This window comes from Archocentrus centrarchus, chromosome 17 (assembly GCF_007364275.1).
Source record: "Archocentrus centrarchus isolate MPI-CPG fArcCen1 chromosome 17, fArcCen1, whole genome shotgun sequence".
Lineage (NCBI taxonomy): Eukaryota > Metazoa > Chordata > Actinopteri > Cichliformes > Cichlidae > Archocentrus > Archocentrus centrarchus.
Genome location: NC_044362.1, coordinates 26679479 through 26704419, shown reverse-complemented (window position 1 = coordinate 26704419; position 24941 = coordinate 26679479). Strand labels below are relative to the sequence as shown.

The window sequence follows — 24941 nt, the reverse complement described above, 5'->3', positions numbered from 1 at the left end:
GTCATCTTCGTTTTTGTTTATTGTTTTTTTTTATTTAGTTTTTTTGGAGGGGTGCAATATTAAAATAGAAAGAGGTTTTGAGAATGTCACAAGTATTTGTTTTCACAAAGTTTGCTGCTGCAGAATTTTATGAAGATCGATCAGATGAATTTCAAATAATTGAAAAGTCTCACTTCACTAGAAAAATGAACTAAATCCCCCAAAACCCATTTCCACTTCATTTCAGACCTGCCACAAAAGTACCTGCTCACATTTTTTCAATGATACTCTCGTTAACACACGTGAGTGTGTTGATGGGGAGATCATTCTGTCATGCTGATTGAGTTCGAATAGCAGATTGAATGCTTTAAAAGGAGGGTGGTTCTTGAAATCATTGTTCTTCCTCTTTTTTTTTTTAACCATGGTTACCTACAAGGAAACAAATGCAGGCATCATTGCATTGCATAAAAAGGGCTTCACAGGCATGGGTATTGCTGCTACTACAATACACCTAAATCAAGCCTATATCGGATCATCAAGAACTTCAAGGAGAGAGGTTCAACTATTTTGAAGAAGGTCTCAGAGTGCCCAAAAAAGTCCAGCAAGTGCCAGGACCATCTCCAGAGTGATTCAGCTGCGGGACTGGGGCATCACTAATGCAGAGCTTGCTCAGAAATGGCAGCAGGAAGTTGTGAATGCATCTGCATGCACAGTGAGGCAAAGACCTTTGGAGGATGGCCTGGTGTTAAGAAGGGCAGCAAAGAAGCCACTGCTGTGCTGGAAAAACATCAAGGACAGACTGATATTCTGTGAAAAGTACCGAGATTGGACTGCTGAGGACCGGGGTAAAGTAATTTTATCTGATGAAGCCCCTTTTGGATTGTTTGGTGCATCTGGAAAAATGATTGTCTGGAGAAGAAAAGGTGAGTGCTACCATCAGTCCTGCATCATGTCAACAAGCCTCCTTCGACCATTCATCATGTGGCGTTTCTTTTCATCCAAGGGAATGGGTTTACTCACAGTTTTGCCTAAGAACACAACCATGAATGAAGACCAAGCCATCCTCCGAAAGCAACTTCTCCCAACCATCCAAGTCCAAATACTTTTTCCAGCATGATGGATCATTGTACCCTAAAGCATAACTAAGTGGCTTGGGGAACAAAACATTGAAAATTTGGGTCCATGGCCAGGAAACTCCCCAGACCTTAATCCCATCGAGAACTTGTGGTCCATCCTCAAAAGGCGGATTGACAAACAAAAACCCAGATATTCTGACAAACTAGCCCTGCAACAGGCTGGCGACCCATATAGGGTGTACCCTGCCTCTCGCTCTATGACAGCTGGGATAGGCTCCAAGAGTTATATGAATCTGATAATCTGAGTAAGAAAGCAAATGACCATAATTTCCATTGTGTTTCTTTAGATCCTAAATCACAATCTATGAGCTGCCAAAGGCAGTTAGATCAGCAGTGAGCCGTGCATAATGAAAGCAGGTGTTCCTCTTAACATGCAGTCAAAGAGCAACATGCAGCCAGGTTATTATGTGAATATGTGCATTTGCCTGTTATTACATCATTTACTTTAGCCTACTGTATAACAGTTTTCAGAGTCAAAAGGATTTCCTCTCTGAGTAAGGATCAAGTTTTCACAATAGACTTGAGTTGTATTCCACTAAGCGCTTCTGACAGGTGTCATGTCATATTTGTGCAGCTTGCAGAGGCATTAGATAGCATGGTTCTACTGAATCAGTCGTCAGTGCAGAGTTTTTGCACACGTGGACAGCTCGCTTGCCGTGAATGTCAAATGTGAGTTATTGAACAGAGTCGAAGGTAGAGGAGTCTCTCGCTGATCCTGGGCAGTTTTCCACCGCTCCTTAGCCCCTGGCGCTCGGCAGGTAAAGCACAACAAGCTCCAGCTCAGTCAGACTTAGGGGATTATTTACTTAGACCCTGCTCAGAGCATCTGACTTCATTTCTCACACACCTTTCATTTCCCAGTGCCAGTACCATGGCAGCATCCTAGCATGTCAGTCCCAATCGCTCCCGCCTCACTTGTCTCACGTCTGTGTTGGAGAGCCACAAAAAGGGATTTATCTGAGCTTTTTATGCACATTCTTTATTTCTTTTTTAATCCCCAGAGTTCGCTCCCAAACCTAATTTATTGTTTTATTTTTCAAGAAAGCTGTCTCAGTGGCTTTAAAGACTGCCTAAAAAGCCACGCAGTGTCGAGCCAGACATCATGACACATTTTGTTTGCCGTCTTTGAGTAAAAGACTGAATTTTTCTGCTTTAACAAAACAAGCAAATTGCATTCTCTCTGTCCTCCGGCTCTGGATGTTATTTGTCGCCTGCCAAAGCAGCTTCACACCGTGTTTTATCTCCCTCAAATTGGCCACACAATAACAGCATCCTTTCTACACTCTTGTCCCATTATAATTGTCATAGGTAAATACATTTTTTGTTGTAGACCCTGGATTCTGTCAGTCGTTCTCGCCACGTCTCCGCTTCCAGACATCTGCTTTGAAATTTTACCCATCAGGTCAGCAGATCCCACCCCCTATATTTATTCCTGCCTGCCTTTTTGCTCCAGGACATTCAGCTCTCAACTGGGATGCGGTGTATGTGTGCCTGTGTTCGTCTCTGTCTGTGTGTGTGCCGCAAGAGTGGCAAATTACTAATGAATAATGCAGGGTAATAGTGATGTGTTGACAGCTCTGACAGCTGAGAGCTGCCGAGCTGTGTATCAGTGATAATGTGCCATTTCCCTTCTGTGCTCCTCCACTCCTTTATTACAGCAAATTGCATTTTTTTTTTTTTTTTTTTGGGGGGGGGGGGGGGGGGGGGGTAATTTCACCTCCCCACAACCCCACTGTCCCTGTGTTTATGAGGGTTTTTGTTTTACTACCAAAACTAGAAAAAACAACTTTCTGTACACATTTTTCATTAATGTGCTTTAAACTCTTTAGTTTGATCTCTTGATTGGTGTCTAAATTGATTTTGGTTTGTTTGTACCTAGGCTCTGGCTTTGTAAGATAGTGGTCACTTAAGTGTTTGGCTTCTTATTTAAGCACCCAATGAATTCTATAGTGGGTCACACTATTCTGTTCCAAGGGTTTTCCTTTTGCTTGCACTTTCAGAGAAAGTGAACCTACAATTAAATTTAATGTTTATTTTTTTCTTTGTCCACCTCTTGGTGAAGATTCGTGAATTTTGGCCTGATAGTTTTCATATAATAGTGCTAAAATACAAACACATAGAGCACTGAAAACATTCTAACAAAATAAATAAATAAAAGTGTTTTTATGATACATTTTTAAATGTGTTTTAGCCTCATAAATTTAATTTTACACTCAATTAATGTAGTGCTTTCAGTCTGCCATAATGTTAATTGTGAGGCACAGATGGAACAGCAGAGCTTTGTTGGACTAAAGAAGGAGACAACTGGGAGTTTATTTCCCACTTTATAGCCTATACCAACAAGAGAGCACCAAATCATGCTTAACATTGTTCGCACATGATAAAGAATGAGCTAGCCCACATTAAATGGACAGATATAAACTAAACAGATGAAATAGTATTAAGTTAAAACATTTTCCTGGTTATTTATTCCTTTTAGAAACTTTTCTTTCCCATTTTTTCCAACAGTTTTTCTAACTTGAATGGCAACAGCTAAAATAGCTAAAAAGACACATTAAAATGGTAGAAACTCTGCAAGACCCACTGAAACAGTTTGATTAGTGTTTTATCCCTGTTAATACCAGCTTTGTTAGTGAAAGTAAAATTATTCAACAAGAAAAAGATAAAAACTAAAATCTTGCATAATGTTATTGTATTTATCAAAATTCACACACTATAAATTGAAAGAGAAAAAAGTCAGGGGATCACCAGAGTCAGTAGGATTCAGCCTTTTGGCCCCCTGAACATGTAAAATGTTAATGTAATCTATCCAGTAGCCATTTAAATAATTTAAGACCAAAGTTGAAACATATGCTGGCATGGATAAAATGCGTTTTTTTTCCACACAAGCGTACAAGAAAATGTTCATGTGACGGCAAGAAGATGAATCCATCCATCCATCCATTTTCTTCTACTTATCCAATTCACACAGTGGGGCTGGAGCCTGTCCCAGCTATCGTAGGGCAAGAGCCTGGGTACACCCTGGATAGGTTGCCAATAAAACAACTGTCCAGTCTACTTTTCTGCCACATGATCGTGTTACAGATGATGAAATTTACATCACAAGGGTCCACATTGACACTTTAAATTTTCAGAGACTGCTTGTCTCAGAGACCATGATCACAGTGGTTGCTAATTAAGTTGCTAATTTGCTAATTAAGCTCTATTTCATTTGGAGCACAGAAAAACCACAACCAACCTGACAATAGCTCCACTTACAGAAACTAAAACTTCAGCAACTTTTATCATCAACAACACAGAGCACTGCTCACAGTAACCATTAAATAAAAATCAAAGCAATTATTACTGAGCATCGATGAAAGATATGTACTTTATAATCAGCAAAGAGCACCATGTGGATGGAGAGACTGGCAAGTTTAATCGTAGAAAAGTTTTTTCTCAGAACCTACATGTGTCCCTGTACATCCACATGCTTCCTCCACCTCTCACAGTTTTGACTAAAACTGTGAAACCCACAGTATGTAAATGTTTCTATGTTAAAAATTTGACCCCCTTGCATTTAATGATGCATGCGTTTGCATAATATTTTGCAGTGAGTCTGGAATATGTTGAAGGAGGTCACTGCAAACCAAATGCCCCTGTGTATTTGTGTGCCTTTGCTTCTTGTGAATCCAATGAATACGATATCTAGATGGTGCTTGGCTTATAATGCGTTAAGTCTGAATGAAAGCAATTGGGCATAATTGGATTCTATAACACTAAAAGTTTAAACCATTTTCATGGCCTCACTGGTATGTTTTAATTATTTTTATTATGTACCTGCAGTATTTATTATCTTGAGGCTGGATTAGATTCATATTAAGGAATTAGTCCCATTAATAAATCAAATGAAAACAGTGGTATTAATAAAAAGTAAGCGTGTGTGTTTATATTAAAAGTAAGGTTGGCATAGAAGCTGCTATAAAAAGATGGTATCCTCTTAAATTAGTCACTGGCCTTATGATGTTATTTAATTAAGAGTTGTGATTTTAAATTCTACAGTAAGAGTTCTTTAATGCAAATCACATGCAGTTTGCCTTCAGTAGACTTTTTCTTTCTCCAATTCATTCCCAGTGAGTTGAGCACCCTCAACAAAACCCAACACATCTCACTTCAATAACGTCTATATCTGCAATTGTGTGTAAAAAGTGGACAGTTGCAAGACAGGCATAATGAGGAAGAGGAGTAATATATTCTTTGGTAATATAAAGAATAGTTACAGTGCTAAATAGTTATTGGCAGTCGCATTCAAAAGAAATTTTAGAGTATTTCCACAAACAAACTTTTTTCACAGATCTTTGATGCTGATGCTCTCCTTCTAATCTGACTGAGCTTGAGCTGTTTTGCTAAGAAGAATGGGCAAAAAGCTGATGTGCAAAGCTGGTGGAGACACACCCTAAAAGACTTGCAGCTGTAATTGCAGCAAAAGGTGGTTCCACAAAGTATTGACTCAGGGGGGCTGAATACTTTTGCACAACGCACTTTTCAGTTTTTTATTTGTAAAAAATGTTTTGAATCATGTATAATTTTCTTTCCACTTCACAATTGTATACCACTTTGTGTTGGTCTTTCACATTAAATTTCAGTGAAATATATTTATGTTTGTGGTTGTAATGTGACAAAATATGGAAAAGTTCAAGGGGTACGAATACTTTTGCAAACCACTGTACTGTTTTCTATATGGACATTTCTTCTTATATTTGCCCTTATTTTTAAGGAAAAAATCCAGTATTTGCCTGTAAAACCATAACCATCTAAGAAAACGTACACAGATTCTAGGCTACACACACACACACACACACACACACACACACACACACACACACACACACACACACACACACACACACACACACAGACACACACACACCCACAGACAAAGGGACAACTCCACCACATAAAGAAAACGTCATGCCTGCAAGGACTGAATCTGTACTTTAATGCTTACAGACATTGTTATTTACTGGCAAAGCCGATGATGATCTAATAATAAGCATTCACAAGGTAAACAAACATTATACAACAGCAGCTATGCACTAGCTATTATGAAAATATCTTCTAGCAAAATATCTAAAAACATTCACTCACACATTATTTACAGAAAAAGCAGTCGCACTGGATCACCAAGTTTCAGTTAATAACAGGCTGAGCATAAACAGCAAAAAAGAGTGGTCTTACCTTAAGCTGATACTCCAAAACTGTTCTGCCATATGGGATTGGGTCTGATTATTGGAGTTTTCTATCAATAATATAGGGTATTTACCTTACAGTATAAAGCAGCTTGGGGTGATTGTGTTGTTGTGAGTTGGTGCTGTATAAATAAAACTGAATTGAAACTGTTCATCATGTGTTTCCAATTGCTACCTTGGCAAATGTTAGCTCCGAGCTCTCTCGCCCAGAAAGAAATTGTATTTGGGCCATCAGCATTCTGCTATGGTCAAGTGTTTGTTCTGATGATCTGTTAGGTGTTGCTGTTTTTGATGGATTCGTTAGAGACATTTTAAGGCAGAGAGTCCCAATTTGAGAGTTTTTCAATGGCAAAGATGGTGATAGAAATATAACTTCCAGGGGGGGAAAAAGCTTTTTTAAAACCTTATTTTGGTGCCTCAGTGTATTTGTATTTATCAAACTGGCAAAAAATAGATATTTTACAATATGTATGTATCACAATGTACCTACTGCATGTTAGTTTCTGTTTATTTATTTAATTTGCTGTTGATCTATTATTTTAAGTATGCAGCAGAATGATGACTAAATGACCCAAGTGGCTGCCAAAATATGAATTTGCTGACAAGTTCACTTTATCGTCTTCTGCATAGAACTCATTAAAGACAAAATATGGAAGCATGAATGAGTGTATGATTTTGGATACAACCTTTAGCTCACACGGAAAATCAGACCGTAAATATAGGAGTTGCTGTCATCTGCAGAAAACAAGCAACAAATTAAAAACAAAAAGATCAACTTAGTATTCACTAACAAGAGATACATATTACAGAACAGTACAAAAGTTTCTGGTTGTGAAGTTTAATTGGCACAGCCCCTGTATCTGAAGCTTTACAGTTAGAATAGACTGAAAAGAGCTGGTTTTGTGTGCTGGCTTCTTACATGTGAACTGTAGAAACAGTATGTAGTTACTATGACGTTCACACTGTGTGAATCATGCATAGCATGCTTTCGTTCTAGTGAATGGAGAGAAGTGCTGTCCAAGGTGCTGATCCTGCCACAGTCTCTTCAAAGTATTTCCTCCAATATTAGGCACTATTTCCAGGTTTTACTTTAGTGTTATTTTGAAAACCCTCTTAAAATCTTTTTGTTGTTGTTGTTGTTGTTGTTGGTATTGTTGTTGCTGTTGCCATTTCCAGGAACCACTTTTTATGATGTTTATCTTCTTTTATAAGTCATGGAAATGATTATACAGGTTTTGTTTGTTTGTCTGTTTTGGTTTAGTTGTTTTTGGCTTGTTTCGGAATTTGGAGACAATGAGTTAATTAACATTTTACAAATAATCTGGTTAAATTCATTCATTCAAACAACAAGGATGTAATATTTGTTTGTTTTTAAGTCTGTATTTACACATTCTGATCTGCTTAACATTAATAATCCTGCAGCTTTGGACTCTTTAAACAGAAATATAAAGAAGATATTGGTTCAAAGCTGGATTATCTGAAGTTAATCTTGAGCCTGCACTGTGAACGCTCATAGTAGTAGCAGTGTTTATTGTCCTTTTCGAAATTACGTTTTTGTTTGTGGGAACTGTCAGATAACTATAACCACAACAAAGAAGAAATCACAGTTGCAGACATTACATACCAACATAGCCAAGAATCAAAGCACAGCAATGTCACAGCAACACAACCCCCACATCTGTTATGTATTTTTTGTGGCAAATACAGAGCCTGAAGAACTGTGATTAAGCACACTATAGCCCCCTTTCTAGTCATACTCTTATTGTTTTATTATTTTTTTCTTGATCAAAATGTGGACTTGTGAAATCTAACAATAAATCTTTTTTATTCATTTTTAAATTAAAAATTCCATCTTCTAAATATTTTTCCAAACGTTTTTGTCTACGTCTTTGTCCTACGTGTTGCTGAACTGAACGTCCTTGGCGGTTTTGTGCTGTTGGTTGAATAAAACGAGTTGTCTGACCACACCTCATCGGGCTGTGAGTAATTATAACAAACACTTTCTCAGTGTTTTCTGACATTTTATTAACAAAAAAGAAGCTGAAGTTAAATCAATAATGAAAATAAGTTTTAGTTGCAGACCTAATTTCTTCATTAGCTTATATTAATTAGGGTGTCACATAATAGGATGCTCCAAACTAATTTTCACTTTTTTTTTTTTTTTATCATTATCGGGATCATGCAGTGCACTGCATTTAATTTATTCACAATCTAAGGCTCCTGGTGGTATTTTCTATTGTTGAGAAGAGAGGCCCTCAGGGTGTGTGGGCACCCTACCTAGCGGAGGCTGAGGGTGCACACACATTATGACCCACTTCAGGTGTTACTAATCAGGTTTCTTAAAAAAAAAAAAAAAAAACTCGAGTCAAGATACATCCAGCACCGTGCTCTGTGTTTGTAAATGATCAAAGTTCATAAACTATTGGTCTGATGCTGATGAAAGGATAATGCATGGTGTTATTGACTGGCCTGCCAGGTTCCTGCTTCATTCACAGTGGATGATTACTGTTATGGTGAGCAGATCAACAACATCGTGTTTCTCAGCCTTGAAATTGTTTTCATATACATTGACTGTGAATAATGCAACCTCCTAAACTATCACTGAACATAATATTTATTTGGTCCCTAAAATTTGACATGTGGTTATACATCTGTGGGCTTTCTCGCTGTTCTGTGGATACATATACATTTTAGCTGAGGCTCAGATCTGGAGCAACCTACACTAAGAACATTTGTTAGAATAATTATAATTCTCAGATCAGTTGCATTACAATCACACAAGAGAGAAGAGTACAAAGGTCTGAGAAATGGCATATTCAAAACTTTGTGGATGTTTTTATTTCAATGCAAATGATTAGGATTTTTATGCAAATGAATATTACAGCTCTATATCTGTTGTGTGTGTTTGCAGGATCCAGTCTGGCTCCTACCTCAGCACGGGCTGGTTCACACTCATCCTCGCCATGGACATGTGCAAAGAGATCCATATCTACGGCATGATAAATGACACCTACTGCAAGTAAGACATGAACTGTCATACTCCCTGCCACCCCTCCCACACCTTCCTTCCTCCATACTTAGATGAAAAATGCACACGTTCCTACAAAACTTTGAAAACTCCATTCACATTCACTGCAGCGCCAGCCAATCACAACCTCCCATAACCACGGCCTGCCCTGTTACATTTCCAATGCCTCAGTTTGGATTTAATGGTTGGGTTTCTATGCTGAAATCCATATTGGGTTTTCTGTGCCGTGAATACCATTATGTTTTCCTGCCTAGAATACCCAGCAGGCAGCAGTCTCTCTGTGGCTGCGGGTGGCTAGGCTGCAGCACCCAATTCCTCCTCTGCTTCAATTTTTATTTGTATATCAGGCCGTTCGTCTTTTCTGACTCTTGGGTGAGTGATTACTGTCTGACTGCGAGGCCATGGGAGGGATGACAAACAAGATGCTCTTGCTCTGGGCATGGCTGCTCAGTCTCAAGTCATCTCAGCCTTGATGATCTCGCCTCTTCTCGCAGCTCTACCTGAGCTCTCTCTATCCCCCAAATCAAACACTTTTACCTAATGCGCACTGAAAATCCTGCCTTTTATCCTCTCTGTGCTCCCCGTGCACAGCAGGAGCTGAAATAAAAACAGCCCGAGACACATGGCAGAGCGGAGTGATAATTCAACCAGCATGGAGGATTTTATGATTCAGCGAGGCAGTTAAGGGCCAGTTTTCTCTCCCTGCCAGTCTCTCATTTATTTCCTTCTATCCTGCATAAAACAGGAGTATATTGTGTTTCACCAAGTTTCTGAATCGACAGTTTAGAGTCACACAAAGTACTTTTGTCAGCTGGATGCCCCAGAACGAGGAGAAGGAAACTTCTGTGTGGCGATATTCATAGCTTTAGTTAGGATTGACCCCAGTGGTTCTGTGGTAGCGGCGCTTCAACAGGTGCTGCAGAGAGGGTGAAATTGAATTTATTTGTCAACACTGGTGCACACTGTGTGACACAGAAGAGGGGCAGTGATTGGGCTTTGTATTACTGTAAGCTGGCAGACAGCCACGGTCGCTTTCTCGCTGTGGACCCATGGGCTGCTGTGATGGCTGTTTCTCTTCTCTCTGTGTTCATTCTCCCAGTGCAATTGTTACACAAGTCATCCTCTCATAAAGCTGTCACTCGCCATTAGAAACCAGTGGCAGAGTGCACAATGAACCTTATCCGTTGCTCCAAGCTTCCTTCTGTTTTTATTGATCCCTTCTTTTGAATGCAAACTCTAAACCAAGCGAGGCATTGTGAAATCCATTGCTGTACATTACCGAGCTCGCTGCATGTTTTCAGATTTACTTTGGCACAGAATAAGAGGGAATCTGTTATGATGTAAATCAAAGTTTAGTTAAAAGACTATTTATTAAATAAATCTGGCTGCCTGCAGCAGCTTCTTTTTCAGAGAAGGTAAACCTGTGGGGTGTAAACCTTTGCTTGCGGCAGAATCAGCTCAAATTAATGAACACTGTCCCAAAGGAGCTTCATTTTAATGGTTTAAAAATTTTATAATTTGGTTTATTTCTTCAGATTTTTATTTCTTTTAAGCCAAAACCAAGAACACAGTTTTATTCTATACTGCAAGGAAAAAAAAACATTTTTGAGAATTTTAATAATATGTTATTACATTAAGTATATTTTTATACATACATGTATATATAAGTACTCAAACATCAGCCATGTTTTAAGTGCATTGGCTTTGATTTGATATGTAATAAAAAATAAATACCAATATGTTTTTTCACATGCATGTTAGGTGAGTCTAAACTGGCCCTATTGTAGGTGTGAATGTCTCTGAGTTAGCCCTGTGATAGACTAGCCATCTGTCCAGGATGTACCTTGTATTTGACTCTATGAAGCTGGCTGGATGACTTGCTGCAGGGATTTGTTCCCATTTAGACACAACAGCATTAACAGGATGTCAGGTGATGAAGTCTGGCTTCCAGTTCATTCCAAAGGTGCTGGATGGGCTGCTGTTTTTCCAAAATCAGCAGGGAAAACCCTTCTTTACTGACCTCGATTTGTGCCTGTGGGATTTGACATGTTGAAACAGGAGCAGGCTGTCATCACTGTCTGCCATAGCAAATTGAAAATGGTCCCTGACAAACATGCATACACCTGGACAAATATAACAGCACAGCATATGTACAAACCCAATTCCAAAAAAGTTGGGACGCTGTGTAAAATGAAAAGCAGAATGCAGTGATTTGCAAATTGCATATAAAAACATATCAAATGTTCAAACTGAGAAAATGTACCATTTTAAGAATCTCGAAAAGGTTGGGACAGGGACATGTGGACCACTGTGTAGCATCATCTCTCTTTTTAACAGCTGGAAGCCGATGACACCAGCTGCTGGACTTGTAAATTTTCTCAGTTTAAACATTTAATATGTTTAAACTTAGTTTAATATGTTTTCTATATTCTATTATGGGTTTGTGAGATTTGTGCATTTTACACAGCGTCCCAACTTTTTTTGGAATTTGGGTTTGTATTAACCAATATTAGTTTACTCCACAGAGGGCTGACACAACAACAAATTTTATTCCAGTTGGAGAATTCAGGTGAAAATTTGGGAAAACAAAATACTATCAGTCATATTCTGTGACTTTGCTTAATGTATGTTTTGTCTCCTTTTTGGCAAATGAATTAACTGCACTCACAATACAGGTGTACAGAGGTAGAAAGGCTGTAACCAAAGTGTGTAAAAGTGAAAGAAAAGCTTTATACTTAGTGGATAATTAAAATGCCGGCAGATGAACTGATTAAAGCTGCATGAAGCTGAACATTTGCCATCAATACAACATCAGTTGAAATAAAGTCATTTATGGCAAGATTAGGACTAAGAATCTGTGTGTGAGAACACCGGCATTTTCATATGTGGTATTAAGAAGATGTCAGTATTTCAGTTTCAAAGAATCAATGCACAGCTCTTTATTACATAGTTTCTGAAATTTTCATTAAAAATGTCTCTTGGCTACAGTTCTTCTGTTTACTAATGTATAAACGTTTGTTACACTTTTGGACGCCATGTTGGTGCATTTCTTCAACATCAGAATTGATACAGCAGAACTGGAGATATCTTTTTTTAATACACACATTCTTTTTCCTTCTCAAAAACCACCACCACCACTACCACCCACAGTATTCACAATGCAACTCAACCACTGACAGGTCAGTTGGAAATTCATATGTAATATGTGTGGTGGCTAATGTAGCCTCAAGCTGATCTCGTACACAGATGAGGAGTGGGCTGCAGTTTGTTTGTTTTTTATTTTGTCACCTTTGTCCTGCTCAGACTGAACTGCTGATTCTTTATATATCTTTTTTTTTCCCACATATGCTGTACCATCCCCTTAAAGAGTGAAGAGAGTGTATTGGGAAAATGAAATGAGTACGTTGGGGAGCTCATGAATGAAGAAAATGAGAGAGAGAGAGAGAGAGAGAGGATGGTTGGAGGAAAGTTAGTGAATCAGGAAGTGCAGAGGATTAGTAAGGAGGCAGTGAGGGCAGCTATGAAGAGTAGAGAGGCAGCTGGTCCAGATGACATACCTGTGGAGGTATGATGCCCAGGAGAGAAGGCAGTGGACCTTTTAACCAGATTGTTTAATAATGTTGGAGAGTGAGAGGAAGCCTCAGAAATGGAGAAAGTGTACTGGTACTGATTTTCAAGAACAAGGGTGATGTGCAAAGCTGTCGTAACTACAGAGGGTTAAAGCTGATGAACCATACCATGAAGCTATGGGCAAGAGTTGTTGAAGCTAGCTTAAGAAGACAGGTGATGATCGATCAGTGAGCAGCAGTATGATTTCATGCTGAGAAAGGGCGCTACTAATGCAGTGTTTGCTTTGAGAGTGTTGATAGAGGTACAGAGAAGGTCAGAGTTGCGCTGTGTCTGTGTGAATCTCGAGCAAGCATGTGATACAGTGCCAAGAGAGCTACTGTGGTACTGCATGAGGAAGCTGGGAGTGGCAGAGAATAATGTGAGGGTGGTGCAGGACATGTATGAGGACAGTGATACAGAGGTGAGGTGTGCTGTAGGAGTGACAGATGGGTTCAAGGTTGAGGTGGGATTACATTAGGAATCTGAGCCCCTTCTCATTTGCGATAATGATGGACAGGTTTACAGATTAGGTCAGGCAGGAGCCTCCGTGGACTATGATGTTTGCAGACAACATTGTGATCTGTAGTGAGAGTAGGGAGCAGATGGAAGAGAGCCTGGAGAGGTGAAGGTACACACTGGAGAGAAGAGTAATGAAAGTTGGTAGAAGCAGGCAGGGTGGAGTGGGTTGAGACGAGTCTCAGGGGTGATTTGTGACAGATGAATAGCAGCGAGAGTGAAAGGGAAGGGTTACAAGATGGTATTGAGACCTGCTGTGATGTGTGGTTTGGAGATGGTGGCACTGACAAAAAGACAGAAGGCCAAGCTGGAGGTGCCAAAATTGAAGATGTTAAAATTAAAATTTTCATTGGGAGCGACCAGGTTGGACAAGATTAAAAATGAGTATGTCAGAGGGACAGATCAGACTGAGAAGTTTGGAGACAAAGTTAGTGAGGCAAGGCTGAGATTATTTGGACATGTGTAGAGGAGGGATAGTGGATATATTGGACAAAAGATGTAGAAGATGGAGCTGCCAGGCAGGAGGAAAAGAGGAAAACCACAGAGAAGATTCAAGGATGTAGTGAAGGAGGACAGGATGCTAGAGATAGGGTGAGATGGAGGCAGACGATCTACTGTGGTGACCCCTAAAGGGGACAACTGAAAGAGGAAGCAGTGCCATCCTCCAGCAACTGTAGACAAACTGATGCGTGAACGTTCTGTAATAAATTGTCTCAATAACCTTCTCATTTCTCTTCCTTTTAGGACGGAAGGTTACAAAAGAGTTCCCTACCATTACTATGAGGCGGGCAGCCGGGATGAGTGTGCTGAGTATCTCCTCCACGAGAGCGCCCCGTACGGAGGACATCGTTTCATCACGGAGAAGTCTGTTTTTGCCAAGTGGGCCAAGTCTCACGCCATCAAATTCTTCAACCCACAGTGGCAGCTGTCATGACCCTGGCTGAACCGGCACGGAAATATCAATATCATAACTTATCATCCACAGAGACCAAATTAATCTCTGCAGTGACACTAACCAACACACACAACATTTTTTGCACAAATTCCACCCCATATCTACTAATAAAGGTTGTTTGTAAGGTCCTGGTTGGTTACACATGGAGCCTCATAAAAAAGAAAAAAAAAATACAACATGGTCAGCAATGACACATCTCCTGCTTTCTGAATTTAAAGCCTTCTCCTGAATTTTAGAGCTGAGGCTCGCTGCTCTGCACTGACTAATCGATCTGTTCACTGCTGTGTGAGTCTAGCAAAGGATGGTATGAAGGCATGGACTTAAAAAAAAAAGAGGAGAAACAAGTGTCCGTCAACTTGCAGTGACCTCAGTGGCTCAGATGCCCATGGGCTCTACACATCACAGAGGCTGAATTTGCATTTTCTCTCTGGGTTGTAGCTGAAGAAGAGCTTAGCTGCCGCTGTGGAGGCGAGTCGCATCAGCTTGGATGTCTGACGAGCTCGTCCACTTTGTTTCCGCTGCGTGTCTGTCTTCTGTCAGGCTGTAATTAATCTATAACGAGTATCATTCAGGCCTTCATCTCTGACTGAGCGAGTATTGAAGGCAGATGCTCTGTCAGATTCAATTTTACTCAGTTCTGTTCAAAGATGCTTCAAAACAAGGTCATGTGAAAAAGACAGCACAAGCAGATTCCAGTCAAACTTGAAGGTAAACAGATGGAAATGTAATTCAGCTTCTTTGCTTCATATACACAACTTAAAGATGTCCTCTTTTTTTTTTTTTTTTTTCTAATGCTGTGAAATTGACCTTTAAGACACATGTTGTGGTGTTGGCTTGATGTCTGGATTGTTTGCTAATTTATTCCTGCAGAGATAAATTCTTAATTCTCTTGAACAGTGTGCCAATCGACAGTGTGAGCATCACAGTGCGTAGAACAATGTGCAATTAGAAACTTCGTCTTTACGGAAGGAGTTAAGTCATTTGTGACCCTGCAGAGGGAGAGATTTATACGTGCAGTGAAACCATTTGACGTTAATTGTATTCTGTTTTCATTTTGTGCCTGCAATATACTCTGCAGTTCATTGTATAGACACAAAGGAAGATGCACTCGCTCTAATACTCTCATCCAGCTTCGTGCCTCTTTGTGTAAAGCTTTGCTGTGTGAACGCATCTTCCCAATTGTCTCTGGATGAAGCGTGCGTGTCCCTTGGTTCGGGCCATTACATTTGAATGCATCTGTTCCGGGACAGTGAAGAATAATCAGTGAAGTGGTGAGGTGTGTAGGCTGGCTGGTATCTGTGGATGTGACCATGACTGCCCCTCCTGAGGCTGTGATTAGTGTCCTGGTCAGAGCTGTGGCCCAGAGGGGAGGACTGGAAGGACTCAAAGACTTCAAATACAGACGACTTGGTGCAAACAGTCCCTGGTGATTGCGGCTGAATTTCACAGCCCTGCTGCAAATCACTGTTTAACAACACACGGAGGCGCTCCCGTTTGTCTGTGAGCGCTGATGTGGTGATTTGCAGGTCAGGTTTACAGGTTAAAACCTGACTGAATATAAGCATGAAAATCCATTTGAGTTTTTAAGGTCCATTTGTAGCTTTTTCTAAAGCTTTTACTTAAAAAAAAAAATCACCCAAACCTTTGATGGACTTTTAGGCGAAAAGTTACACTTTACATATCATCAGTTTCAGCAATTCTGCACTTACTGTGTTTTGTTTTGAACGAGGTCCGACCTACACGCTGGAAATCAGTGCTTCAAATGCTGTGTAAACAAGTTATTTGTGACCTAGCAGTCTTGTGTGGGAACCCTTTTAGACCCTTAAAAACTGAGACGATGAGTGTCTGAATGTACTTTCTGATGGCACAGGAACTATTAAGAAGGTGCTTAATGTTGCTAAAACTTCAAGGCAGCTACAACTTGCATACGACATTTATTCAGATAGTAAGTAGGAAAAACAATTTTAACAATGCAGACTGAACCTAAAAACTTGTGTTTGATCTCAACTTGTTGGCCTTATAGGAACCCCCCCCCCCAAACTCTCATCTGCTGATGAAGACCATAAGAGCTAGCTGAAGACCTTGAAAAAAGTACTGGATGTGTGGATGTTAAAACGTACCTTGTAATTTTTTTTTTTTTTAATCAGTAAAGAACAGTTGCATTTACATTCAAAAGTCTGTGTATCCTTGAGGTTTAATGGTTACAATGAATGCACTTCCAACTCAAAAAAAAAAAAAAACACTTTGAGAGCACCATTTTATGACAAACAAAATGTGGAGCCACTCGTAGAAAAACAATTTCAGAATAATATTAGAGGTCAAAAAAAACTCCACAAAATACTTTTTTTCACATGCAGCAGAGTTTCCTACTTTGGAGACGTGCGCTAAAGGAGTTTCGGACTCCATCCCTGCCTGTTTTCTTTGCAACACAGTTTCTAAACTCTCTCTGTCAGTGTTGTTTGCCTGAAGCCATTTTTCACACGTGTATTTTGGACAATTTTGTGAGAATCAGGTTGAGATATTTTCCACAGTTGTCTTTTCTCATATGTATCATAACAGCAGGAAATAGTCCATTTTACATGTCTTCGCGCTACTGGAAATACTCTGTAGTTTCGATGAGGGAGCTGCCTAAATACAGTACAACTTCCTGGAGGCATTACACATGCTGCATTCACTGCATGTAATATCACCTCCTCTATTCTCACATCAGTATACATCAGAGATCCTCAAATCCAGGCCTCGAGGTCCAGTGTCCTGCAGGTGTTAGATGTGTTCCTGATCCAACACACTGATTCAAATGATTCAGTATGCAGTCAAGTTCTCCAGAGTCCTGCTAATGACTTCTATATTTGACTCAGGTGTGTTGGATCAGGGACACATCTAAAACCTGCAGGACACTGGACCTCAATGCCTGGATTTGAGGATCCCTGGTATACATCATACAGACTTTGTAATAGAGAGCTGGCGGGTTAAAGAGCAGCTAATGTCTCGAATTGCATTGCACATTTGCATTCTCACCTTCACCTTTGTTGGGTAAGTCCTAGAAAGATTCTGTGCTGCAGTCCATGCATGAAAACAGATTAATTTGTTTGTTTTGGGTTTTTTTGGGTCAAATTTAGATTATTTGGATTTCTCAAAGTAAAATAAAATAAAATAATTTAAAAAAATCAACAAAGAGTTTAAACCTTTGCAGCTTAATGGGGTCGAGCTATTGTTTCCATGGTCTAGACTGAACTTTCTTGCAGGCTTATAAGAAATCCTATTGAGCTTACACTTCAACAGATTGATCTGTATGACAACCGAGCAAAGCCTTCCCCCGATAAAGACAGTCCTTGAAAGCTGTGGGAAAAACTGGCACATGGATTTTATCGTCAATTTTGGAGCAGTTTTAGCTCAGATGTTAACCATTTTTAACCTGTATATCAGTAAAATCAAGTTTTCTGGGTTCCTGTGTGTCTGACGCACATTTTAAAACTTGTTTGGCTGTTTTCACAAAAAAAAAAAAAAAAATCTGATCTTTCAGAGCAACAGAGCACAGCAAAAGCTCTGCATCTCTACTTAAAACTGCTGTCACCTTGTCATTCATTATAAGTCAGTCCAGCTGATGACAGCATCGGCAAAATGTAAAACTGTTCTGCTTTAAATTCCTCGCGGTGTAGCTCAGCGGATAGGAGATGGCCAGAACACGGGCAGGGTCAGCGGTCAGATTTCTTCGGGGACAGTGCGTGCTCAAGAGGTGTTCAGCATCCCAGCACCGTGAGCAGCAGTGGATCAAAGTATCCTCCACATGTACATGAAGTATTAGAGCATGAAAATGAAATCTGGGCCGGCAGAGTTGGAAATTATACTTCTTTCCGTTCCTGCGGGAAAACAGCCACAGACACTGAAGCATGAATGCGTACAGTAGGCCATGCATGTTCCATGATTAACATACATGTTTTATACATTTTTGCTCAGCCCGTGATTGTGCAGTCATCTGGCAGCTCTCCACCAGGAAGTTTTACATCTTCTGTAGTGTATCCAGTATACATTGTAAAGCGCTTCACTTCAAGATAAGGAACTGAAATTTGCTCTGAGATGTGTTTTTAGGTGTGTTTTGATGAATTATTTGAAGGCTTTTTTTTTGTTTGTTTACTTCCAAGTGGAAGAAGAGTGCTGTTTTTTTTTCTGTTTATCTTCCATCCTCCTTTTGTGGCATGTTTTTAATTTAAGAATTGATGCTTCTTTTTTTTTTTTGATGCAGTGGTTTGTGTGCAGTCCTCTTTTTGTGCTGCTTCAGGGTGCTACTTGGTTATTTTCTGAGCAACAGACACTCCATTGTCCTCAGCCGGAGCACACTGGATGAAAACACAAGGATGCATTATACAGTATATTATGAAGAATACACCCTCTTATAGGCTCCCATGAATCATCGGTGGCTCGCAGGAAGGGGACAGAATAAAGGACTGGGCAGGGTTGTAATTGGCTACTTTTATTTCCAGGAGTGTTTTTTTTTTTTTTTTAATTCAAGAGGGTTTTTATTTTTAAGGGAAAAAAAGACAAAAAACAAAGAAAATTTAGACTTTCATATCTGTCTAGTAAATATATAACCAGCAGCAGGTTAGCTTAGCTTAGCATAAATAACTGAAATGAGATAATAAAATCTACCGAACAGCACCTTTTTTTTTTTTTTTTTAAGCTTAATGCCATAATCATTGGTAGTCAGCTAGCTAGTTAGCCATTTTCTTTGGTTTCTAGCTTTGAGTCTGGTGCCTGAAGTTTCATATTTACTGTGCAAATATGAGAGTGTAATTGACTTACTCAACTATCTTTTTGTTTCCCAAAATTTTGAAGTATTTAAAGTTTAAAAACCTCCCTGAAAGGCGTCAATTATCTTTTTAAGCATCCTGCTATGCCACACTTGTACACTATGCACGTGGCTACATATCTGTAAGCATCTTGCTCATACATTTTCAGTGTCTGAATTTGAACTAATCCTTAAATGGCCCGATGTCATGTTCTGAGCAGTGCTGTTTAGTTTGAAAAGATTTGAACCGTCCTCAAGCCTGAAGAAAAGTTTGCTCTGTAATGAACACACAGATCAGTAACAACATTTAAACTGGCTGCCCAATATCATGTAGGTCAACCTGGGAGCTCTGGGGTTGTCCTGTGTTGTTTAGCACTGTGCTCTTTGGGTGCTGTGGGTCGCTGAGTGGGGCCTCTGTGGCTCAGGTGTGTTGTAGCATCTTGCACAGTTTGTAGCCTGTATCACCACACTGGGCTCTTTCTAATGTCCCTCAATCTGTTCCTGAGCAGTTTTCTGCTCTCGTTTTTCATGGCTCGAGATTTATTAGCGCCATGTCAGGTCAGTTTTACAGAGCAGAGCAATGCAGGCATGCTAGCACATGCTTATAAATGACAAAACAACGCCTCACTAACTATGGCATAGCCTCTACGGAGATTCAAGTCAGTACAATAAATCAACACCCACATCAGTGTCAGGACACAAGGTTTCTAAGCAGAATGTTGCATTGTTGACAAGATGATCAGTGTTATTAATTTGACCTGTTAGTGTTTTAATGCTGTGCCTGAATGGTGTGAGCACAAATGGGGGAAAATATAGCAAAAGTCGAAGTTAAAAGCAAACTGAAGGTCACTTCCCTTAAAAAAATAAACCAGAGTCCTGATTAAAACATTTGAGTCTCGACATTTGCAGAACAAAGATGTGAATTTCATTATTCGTCACAGTTTAAAATACTCATTACTCATTATTTTGTCTGTTTGTCCTGCTGTGATGCTGGAGGCAATTACTGTTTGGAATTTAGTTTGAACTTTTGGATTCTTTATGTAGCACACTATTTATTCCCTCTTAATTATTGTACACGTTGCCATTTTCATAAAGTGCTTTCTTACATTGAAAATTTCATAACTAAATTCATGATTATATCATCTCTTTTCCTCTGTGCATGTCTTACAGTTCTTTTGTGTCCTGACGCACTTTCCTTTTTCATGTTCAGGTTAAGTGTCCTTGTGAAGTGTGTAACTTTGCGGGTGTTTGAGTTGCGTAGAATGTAAAATGACACACAGCTAACACACTCTTTTTTTAATCAGTGGTAAAATAACATCCAAATGCTGCATGGACTTTTGCAGGTTATTGAATTGTACATTTTCTTTTTAAAAAAATGTGATTATATGTGTTATTCCTATCATTTGCTGTCTGCATATTAGCTAAAATTAGATATATTGTGAATGTTCTTATTTTTACTGATGTGAATTCTGTCCTCTGTCTTTAATTCACTGTGGGGATTAAAGAAAACCGTAAAACTCCTTTTATATGATTAAATTCTTTTTATAACAAAGCCGAGTAAGGAGGATAAGAATATAAGACGACTGGTGAAATGTGTTCATGTTATATGAATGGAGCCCCGGTTGAGCTGTCATCTTAAATCTGGTGTCTCATGAGAATTTTAAAACGTCAGTAGAGGAGCAGAGATGTGCTGAGTCCAGGCACTTCCTGAGAGTTTTGGTTTTTATGTAACCTCTGCATAAATGATCATAACTTTGAAATAATAATGCCTGCATTTGTGCTTTTTTTTTATGCCACAGTAATGAATAAAGAATCAAGACAGAAAATTAAAAGGCCACTGCAGCAGTATGGTAATGCACTTTTGTAACTTTAGAAACAAGAACAGCTGAACTTGAAGCACAAGAAACTGAAATATCCTGACTGAAAACATGAGTCTGCTTTTTTATTTTTATTTATTTTTTGGACATTAGTGTGATATTATTCTAGCTGAGTTTTTCTTCCCCTTCCCTAAAACCTAAATACTACATTCACACTTCATTAGGTACACCTGCTTAACCTCTCATTAACGCAACTATCTAATCAGCCAATCACATGGCAGCAACTCAGTGCATTTAGGCATGTTGAGATGACATGCTGAAGTTCAAACCGAGCGTCAGAATGAGGAAGAAAGGTGATTTAACAATGGTCCAGAAATGAGAAAATATCCAGTGAGCGGCTGTTCTCTGCCTTTTAGATGATCAGATTGCTTCGAGCTGATAGGAAGTCAGCATTAACTGAGACAACAACTCGTGTTATTGAACAGCATCTCTGAACACAGCATAGGGAATATTGAAGCATATTGACTGCAGCAGAAGAAGACAAGACCAGGTGCCATTATTTTCTGCAAAGAACAGGAAACTGAGGCTACATTTTGCAAAAATGTGCCCTGCAACATTTGGATGGTAGGGTCAGAATGTAGTGTAACCAACATGGGGGGATGTTCTGGAGGCTGCTTCCACAAGGGTAACGTTCCATGTCACAAACCTCAAATAATCTCAAATTGATTTGCTGAACATGACAACGACGCCAGTGTACTCAACTACACTCACCCAACCCATAGGTCTGTTTGGGAGTAATGTGTATAAACTCACTTGGAACAAGGATAAGCCCCCAAGACTAAATGTAACAAATTCTAATTGTACATAGCTCGCTCATTACGCTGATGTAATAGCTTTTATTCTGTCAGTGTAAACATGTTTTTCTCATTTTTAATAGCTCAGGATTTATTAACTCTAAGTCCACCATGATCAGGTCAGTTTTACATGACAATGCAGACTCACTAACACGTGCTTATAGATGGCAAAACAACAATGCCAACAATGGTGTAGGCTCTCTGAGATCCAACTCTTTACTATAAATCAACACCCACATCAATGTCAGGAGGCAAGGTTTCTAAGCAGAAAGTTACACTGTTGACAAGATAATAAATGATATTAATTTCACCTGTGTTAATGTGGTGGGTGATTGGTGTAAATATAAATAGGGGGTTTCTTGGACATGAAAGAGCTGTACACTGTACTCAAATGGCCTCCACAGTCACCTGATCTCTATCTAAATCTATGACATGAAAAATTAAAACAGTTCTGAAGGCAAAAGGTGGTCCAACCCAGCACACATATTAATTTTTAATAGTAGTTATGCTTTCCAAAGTAAAATATGTGACAGATGATGCGCAGATTTTATTTGGCATATTAAGTAAATGTTTTAATGAGTGCATTTCTTAAGTTGCAGTTTATTGACAGTATTCTTCATTTGAGCTTGTAGCAATTTATGAATGACACTTTTGCTAATGCAACTCAAATCACTTGGTTAACATCAGATAAAAGATTTGGATTTGGTTAAATGTAGAAAAAAAACTATAAGAAGTATGAATGTGTTATTGTAGCCTAAACCTACAGTAACAATGTGGGAAATGGGAAGAAAAATTACATGTCAAAACTACATTACTAGATTAGTACAATGTAACGATAACCTAAAGGCATCAGGAGTGGCCTGGGCTCTAAGCTCTGATACCAATAGTAGTGAAGCTCTATTCCTTTAAAAATCTGTGCAGTTTCTTTTTAAATATAGCTTGACTGAGCCATGGTGCTGGATGTTTTCAGCTAATGCACATGCAGCTGGGTGGGGTGTATCTGAATAGCACATTTGCAGAAGTAGGATCAAACAGTCGCATAGAGCCCAGGAGGACGCCAAGCCACAGCGCAGCAAAGTATGTTTGGATGTTGTTGTTATGCCCCCTCTGGCTTTAGTTTAATTAACTGACAGTTTGAGTTGCTGTCCGCCTGAGCTGACCAGCAGCAACAGTGTCCAGAGCTCCGCAGAAGTGAGTCAGTCACATCAGTGCTTATGCCAACTGTGATCATAAAGTTTTGAGATTATGAAAAAAATGAAAAAGTCATTCAAGGTTGTCTCTGTGTTGCTTCTACTTTTACTGCTTTTACCTCACCACCTAGATGTCCTGTTCTGACTTCTTGCATGCACACATATGAAGTTTCACCATGGACCTTGCACAGAAACTAACCTGACTACTACTCAGAGATCAAACAGGAGACTTTCATGGAGGAACCAATAGTGACCATGCCAGGAGCATGTCTATAATCTTTTTCATAACCCAAGGTCAGGTTCTAGTTCTATTGTGCTGTCCAGAGGCAGTTGAGGGAGGACAGTGGGCATTGTGCACTGGGGCAGGTTTCACTGAAATTTTTTGGCCAAACCAGCACAATTATCATTCACTACCCATCACACCTTCTACTTGCCAAGTTTGGGCTTATTTTAACTGTGTCCTCTTCCTGAAAACAATGTTTAAAGTTCAGGGTCAAAATTTTGGCACACTGGAGAAGATTCAAGCAGTTTAACAAAAGTAGTGCTTTAACTGTTTAGGAATTACAAATAGATATTTTTATACATATTTCCCCATTTTCAGAGGCTCAAAAGTAATAAGGCAAACTAACATAATTTTAAATATAAGCATTGTTTTTAATACTTGGATGAAAATCCTTTGCAGTTAATGACTGCCTGAAGTCTAGAATCCATGAACATCCCAAATGCCGTGTTTCCTCCTTTGGGGTGCTCTGTCAGACATTTACTGCAGCCCCCTTCAGTTGCTGCTTGTTTGTGGGTCTTTCTGCATTCAGGTTTGTCTTCAGTAACTGAAAAACATGCCCTATTGGGTTGCAATCAGATGACTGAGTTGGTCATTGAAGGATGTCCCATTTCTTTGACTCGAGAAACTATTGGGTTGTTTTTGCAGTACGCTTTGGATCGTTATCCATTTGCACTGTCAAGCACTGTCAGCTTTGCAGCATTTGACTGAATCTGAGCAGAGACTATAGCCCTATCCTCTTAAGAATTCATCCTGCTATTTGTGTCAGCAGTCATATCATCAATAAACACTAGTGACCTGTGGCAAGTTCTCCCTGATGCTTGGAACAGCCTGCCCACCTGGAAAAGCTCTGCACCAAAGCATCTAGGAGACGTGGTGTTGTTTTCAAAGACTATTTTCAAAAGCATCCTCACTACACATGGTAATGTACCTCTCTGTTTGCTTTGTCACATAAAAATATGAGTTACATCACATAAAATAATAAAGCAAGGTGCTGGGAATCTATATTCAGAGTTGACCAAATCAGCGGGCTCTTCAGTCTTCTTTATGAAATCTGTAGACAGTACAATGACATGGCTGATGTATTAACTAATAACTAAATAGCTTCAAGCATGGCTCTACAGCCCATTCATTTCTCTGAAGTGCTGGGTGGAGCCATACAGAGAGCTTCTGAGCAGAGGGAGTAATGGACATGATGCAATTTGCACAAGCTTACAACAACAGAAAAACTAATGAGCCATTGGGTAAATGTAGAAAATAACTTTTTCAGTCTACCTTACCCTGAGGAGAGAGAAACAATCTGCCATTATCACTTCGCTTACCTTCACTGTGCTAGAACTCAATTAAATTCCAGCCTGACCCCATACTTACCTGATTTTTTTTCCTGCCTTAGTTTTTTTGTTTTCCTGGCAGCTGGTGCACATTAGCGTTTTCTGTTATGTGCACAGCTTTAACTGCACAAGGTCAATGACACAACTGGAATCTTTTCAATTTAGTATTTGCAAATTTGTTCTTGCGGAGTGTTTGACCTCTGGAACATATTTGCAGGAGAATGTGCTCTCC

At 39.4% G+C, this 24941-nt stretch overlaps 1 protein-coding gene across 1 annotated transcript in view; it reads left to right on the top strand.

Moving 5' to 3' along the window:
- The window catches only part of st6galnac3 (ST6 (alpha-N-acetyl-neuraminyl-2,3-beta-galactosyl-1,3)-N-acetylgalactosaminide alpha-2,6-sialyltransferase 3), a 133726-nt gene extending 116506 nt beyond the window's left edge, over positions 1 to 17220 (top strand). The window contains 2 exon segments of the mRNA XM_030751589.1: positions 9255 to 9362; positions 14241 to 17220. Of these exon segments, the coding sequence (XP_030607449.1) occupies positions 9255 to 9362; positions 14241 to 14430 (298 nt within the window). The 3' untranslated portion in view covers positions 14431 to 17220.
- Positions 17221 to 24941: the final 7721 nt, after the last annotated feature.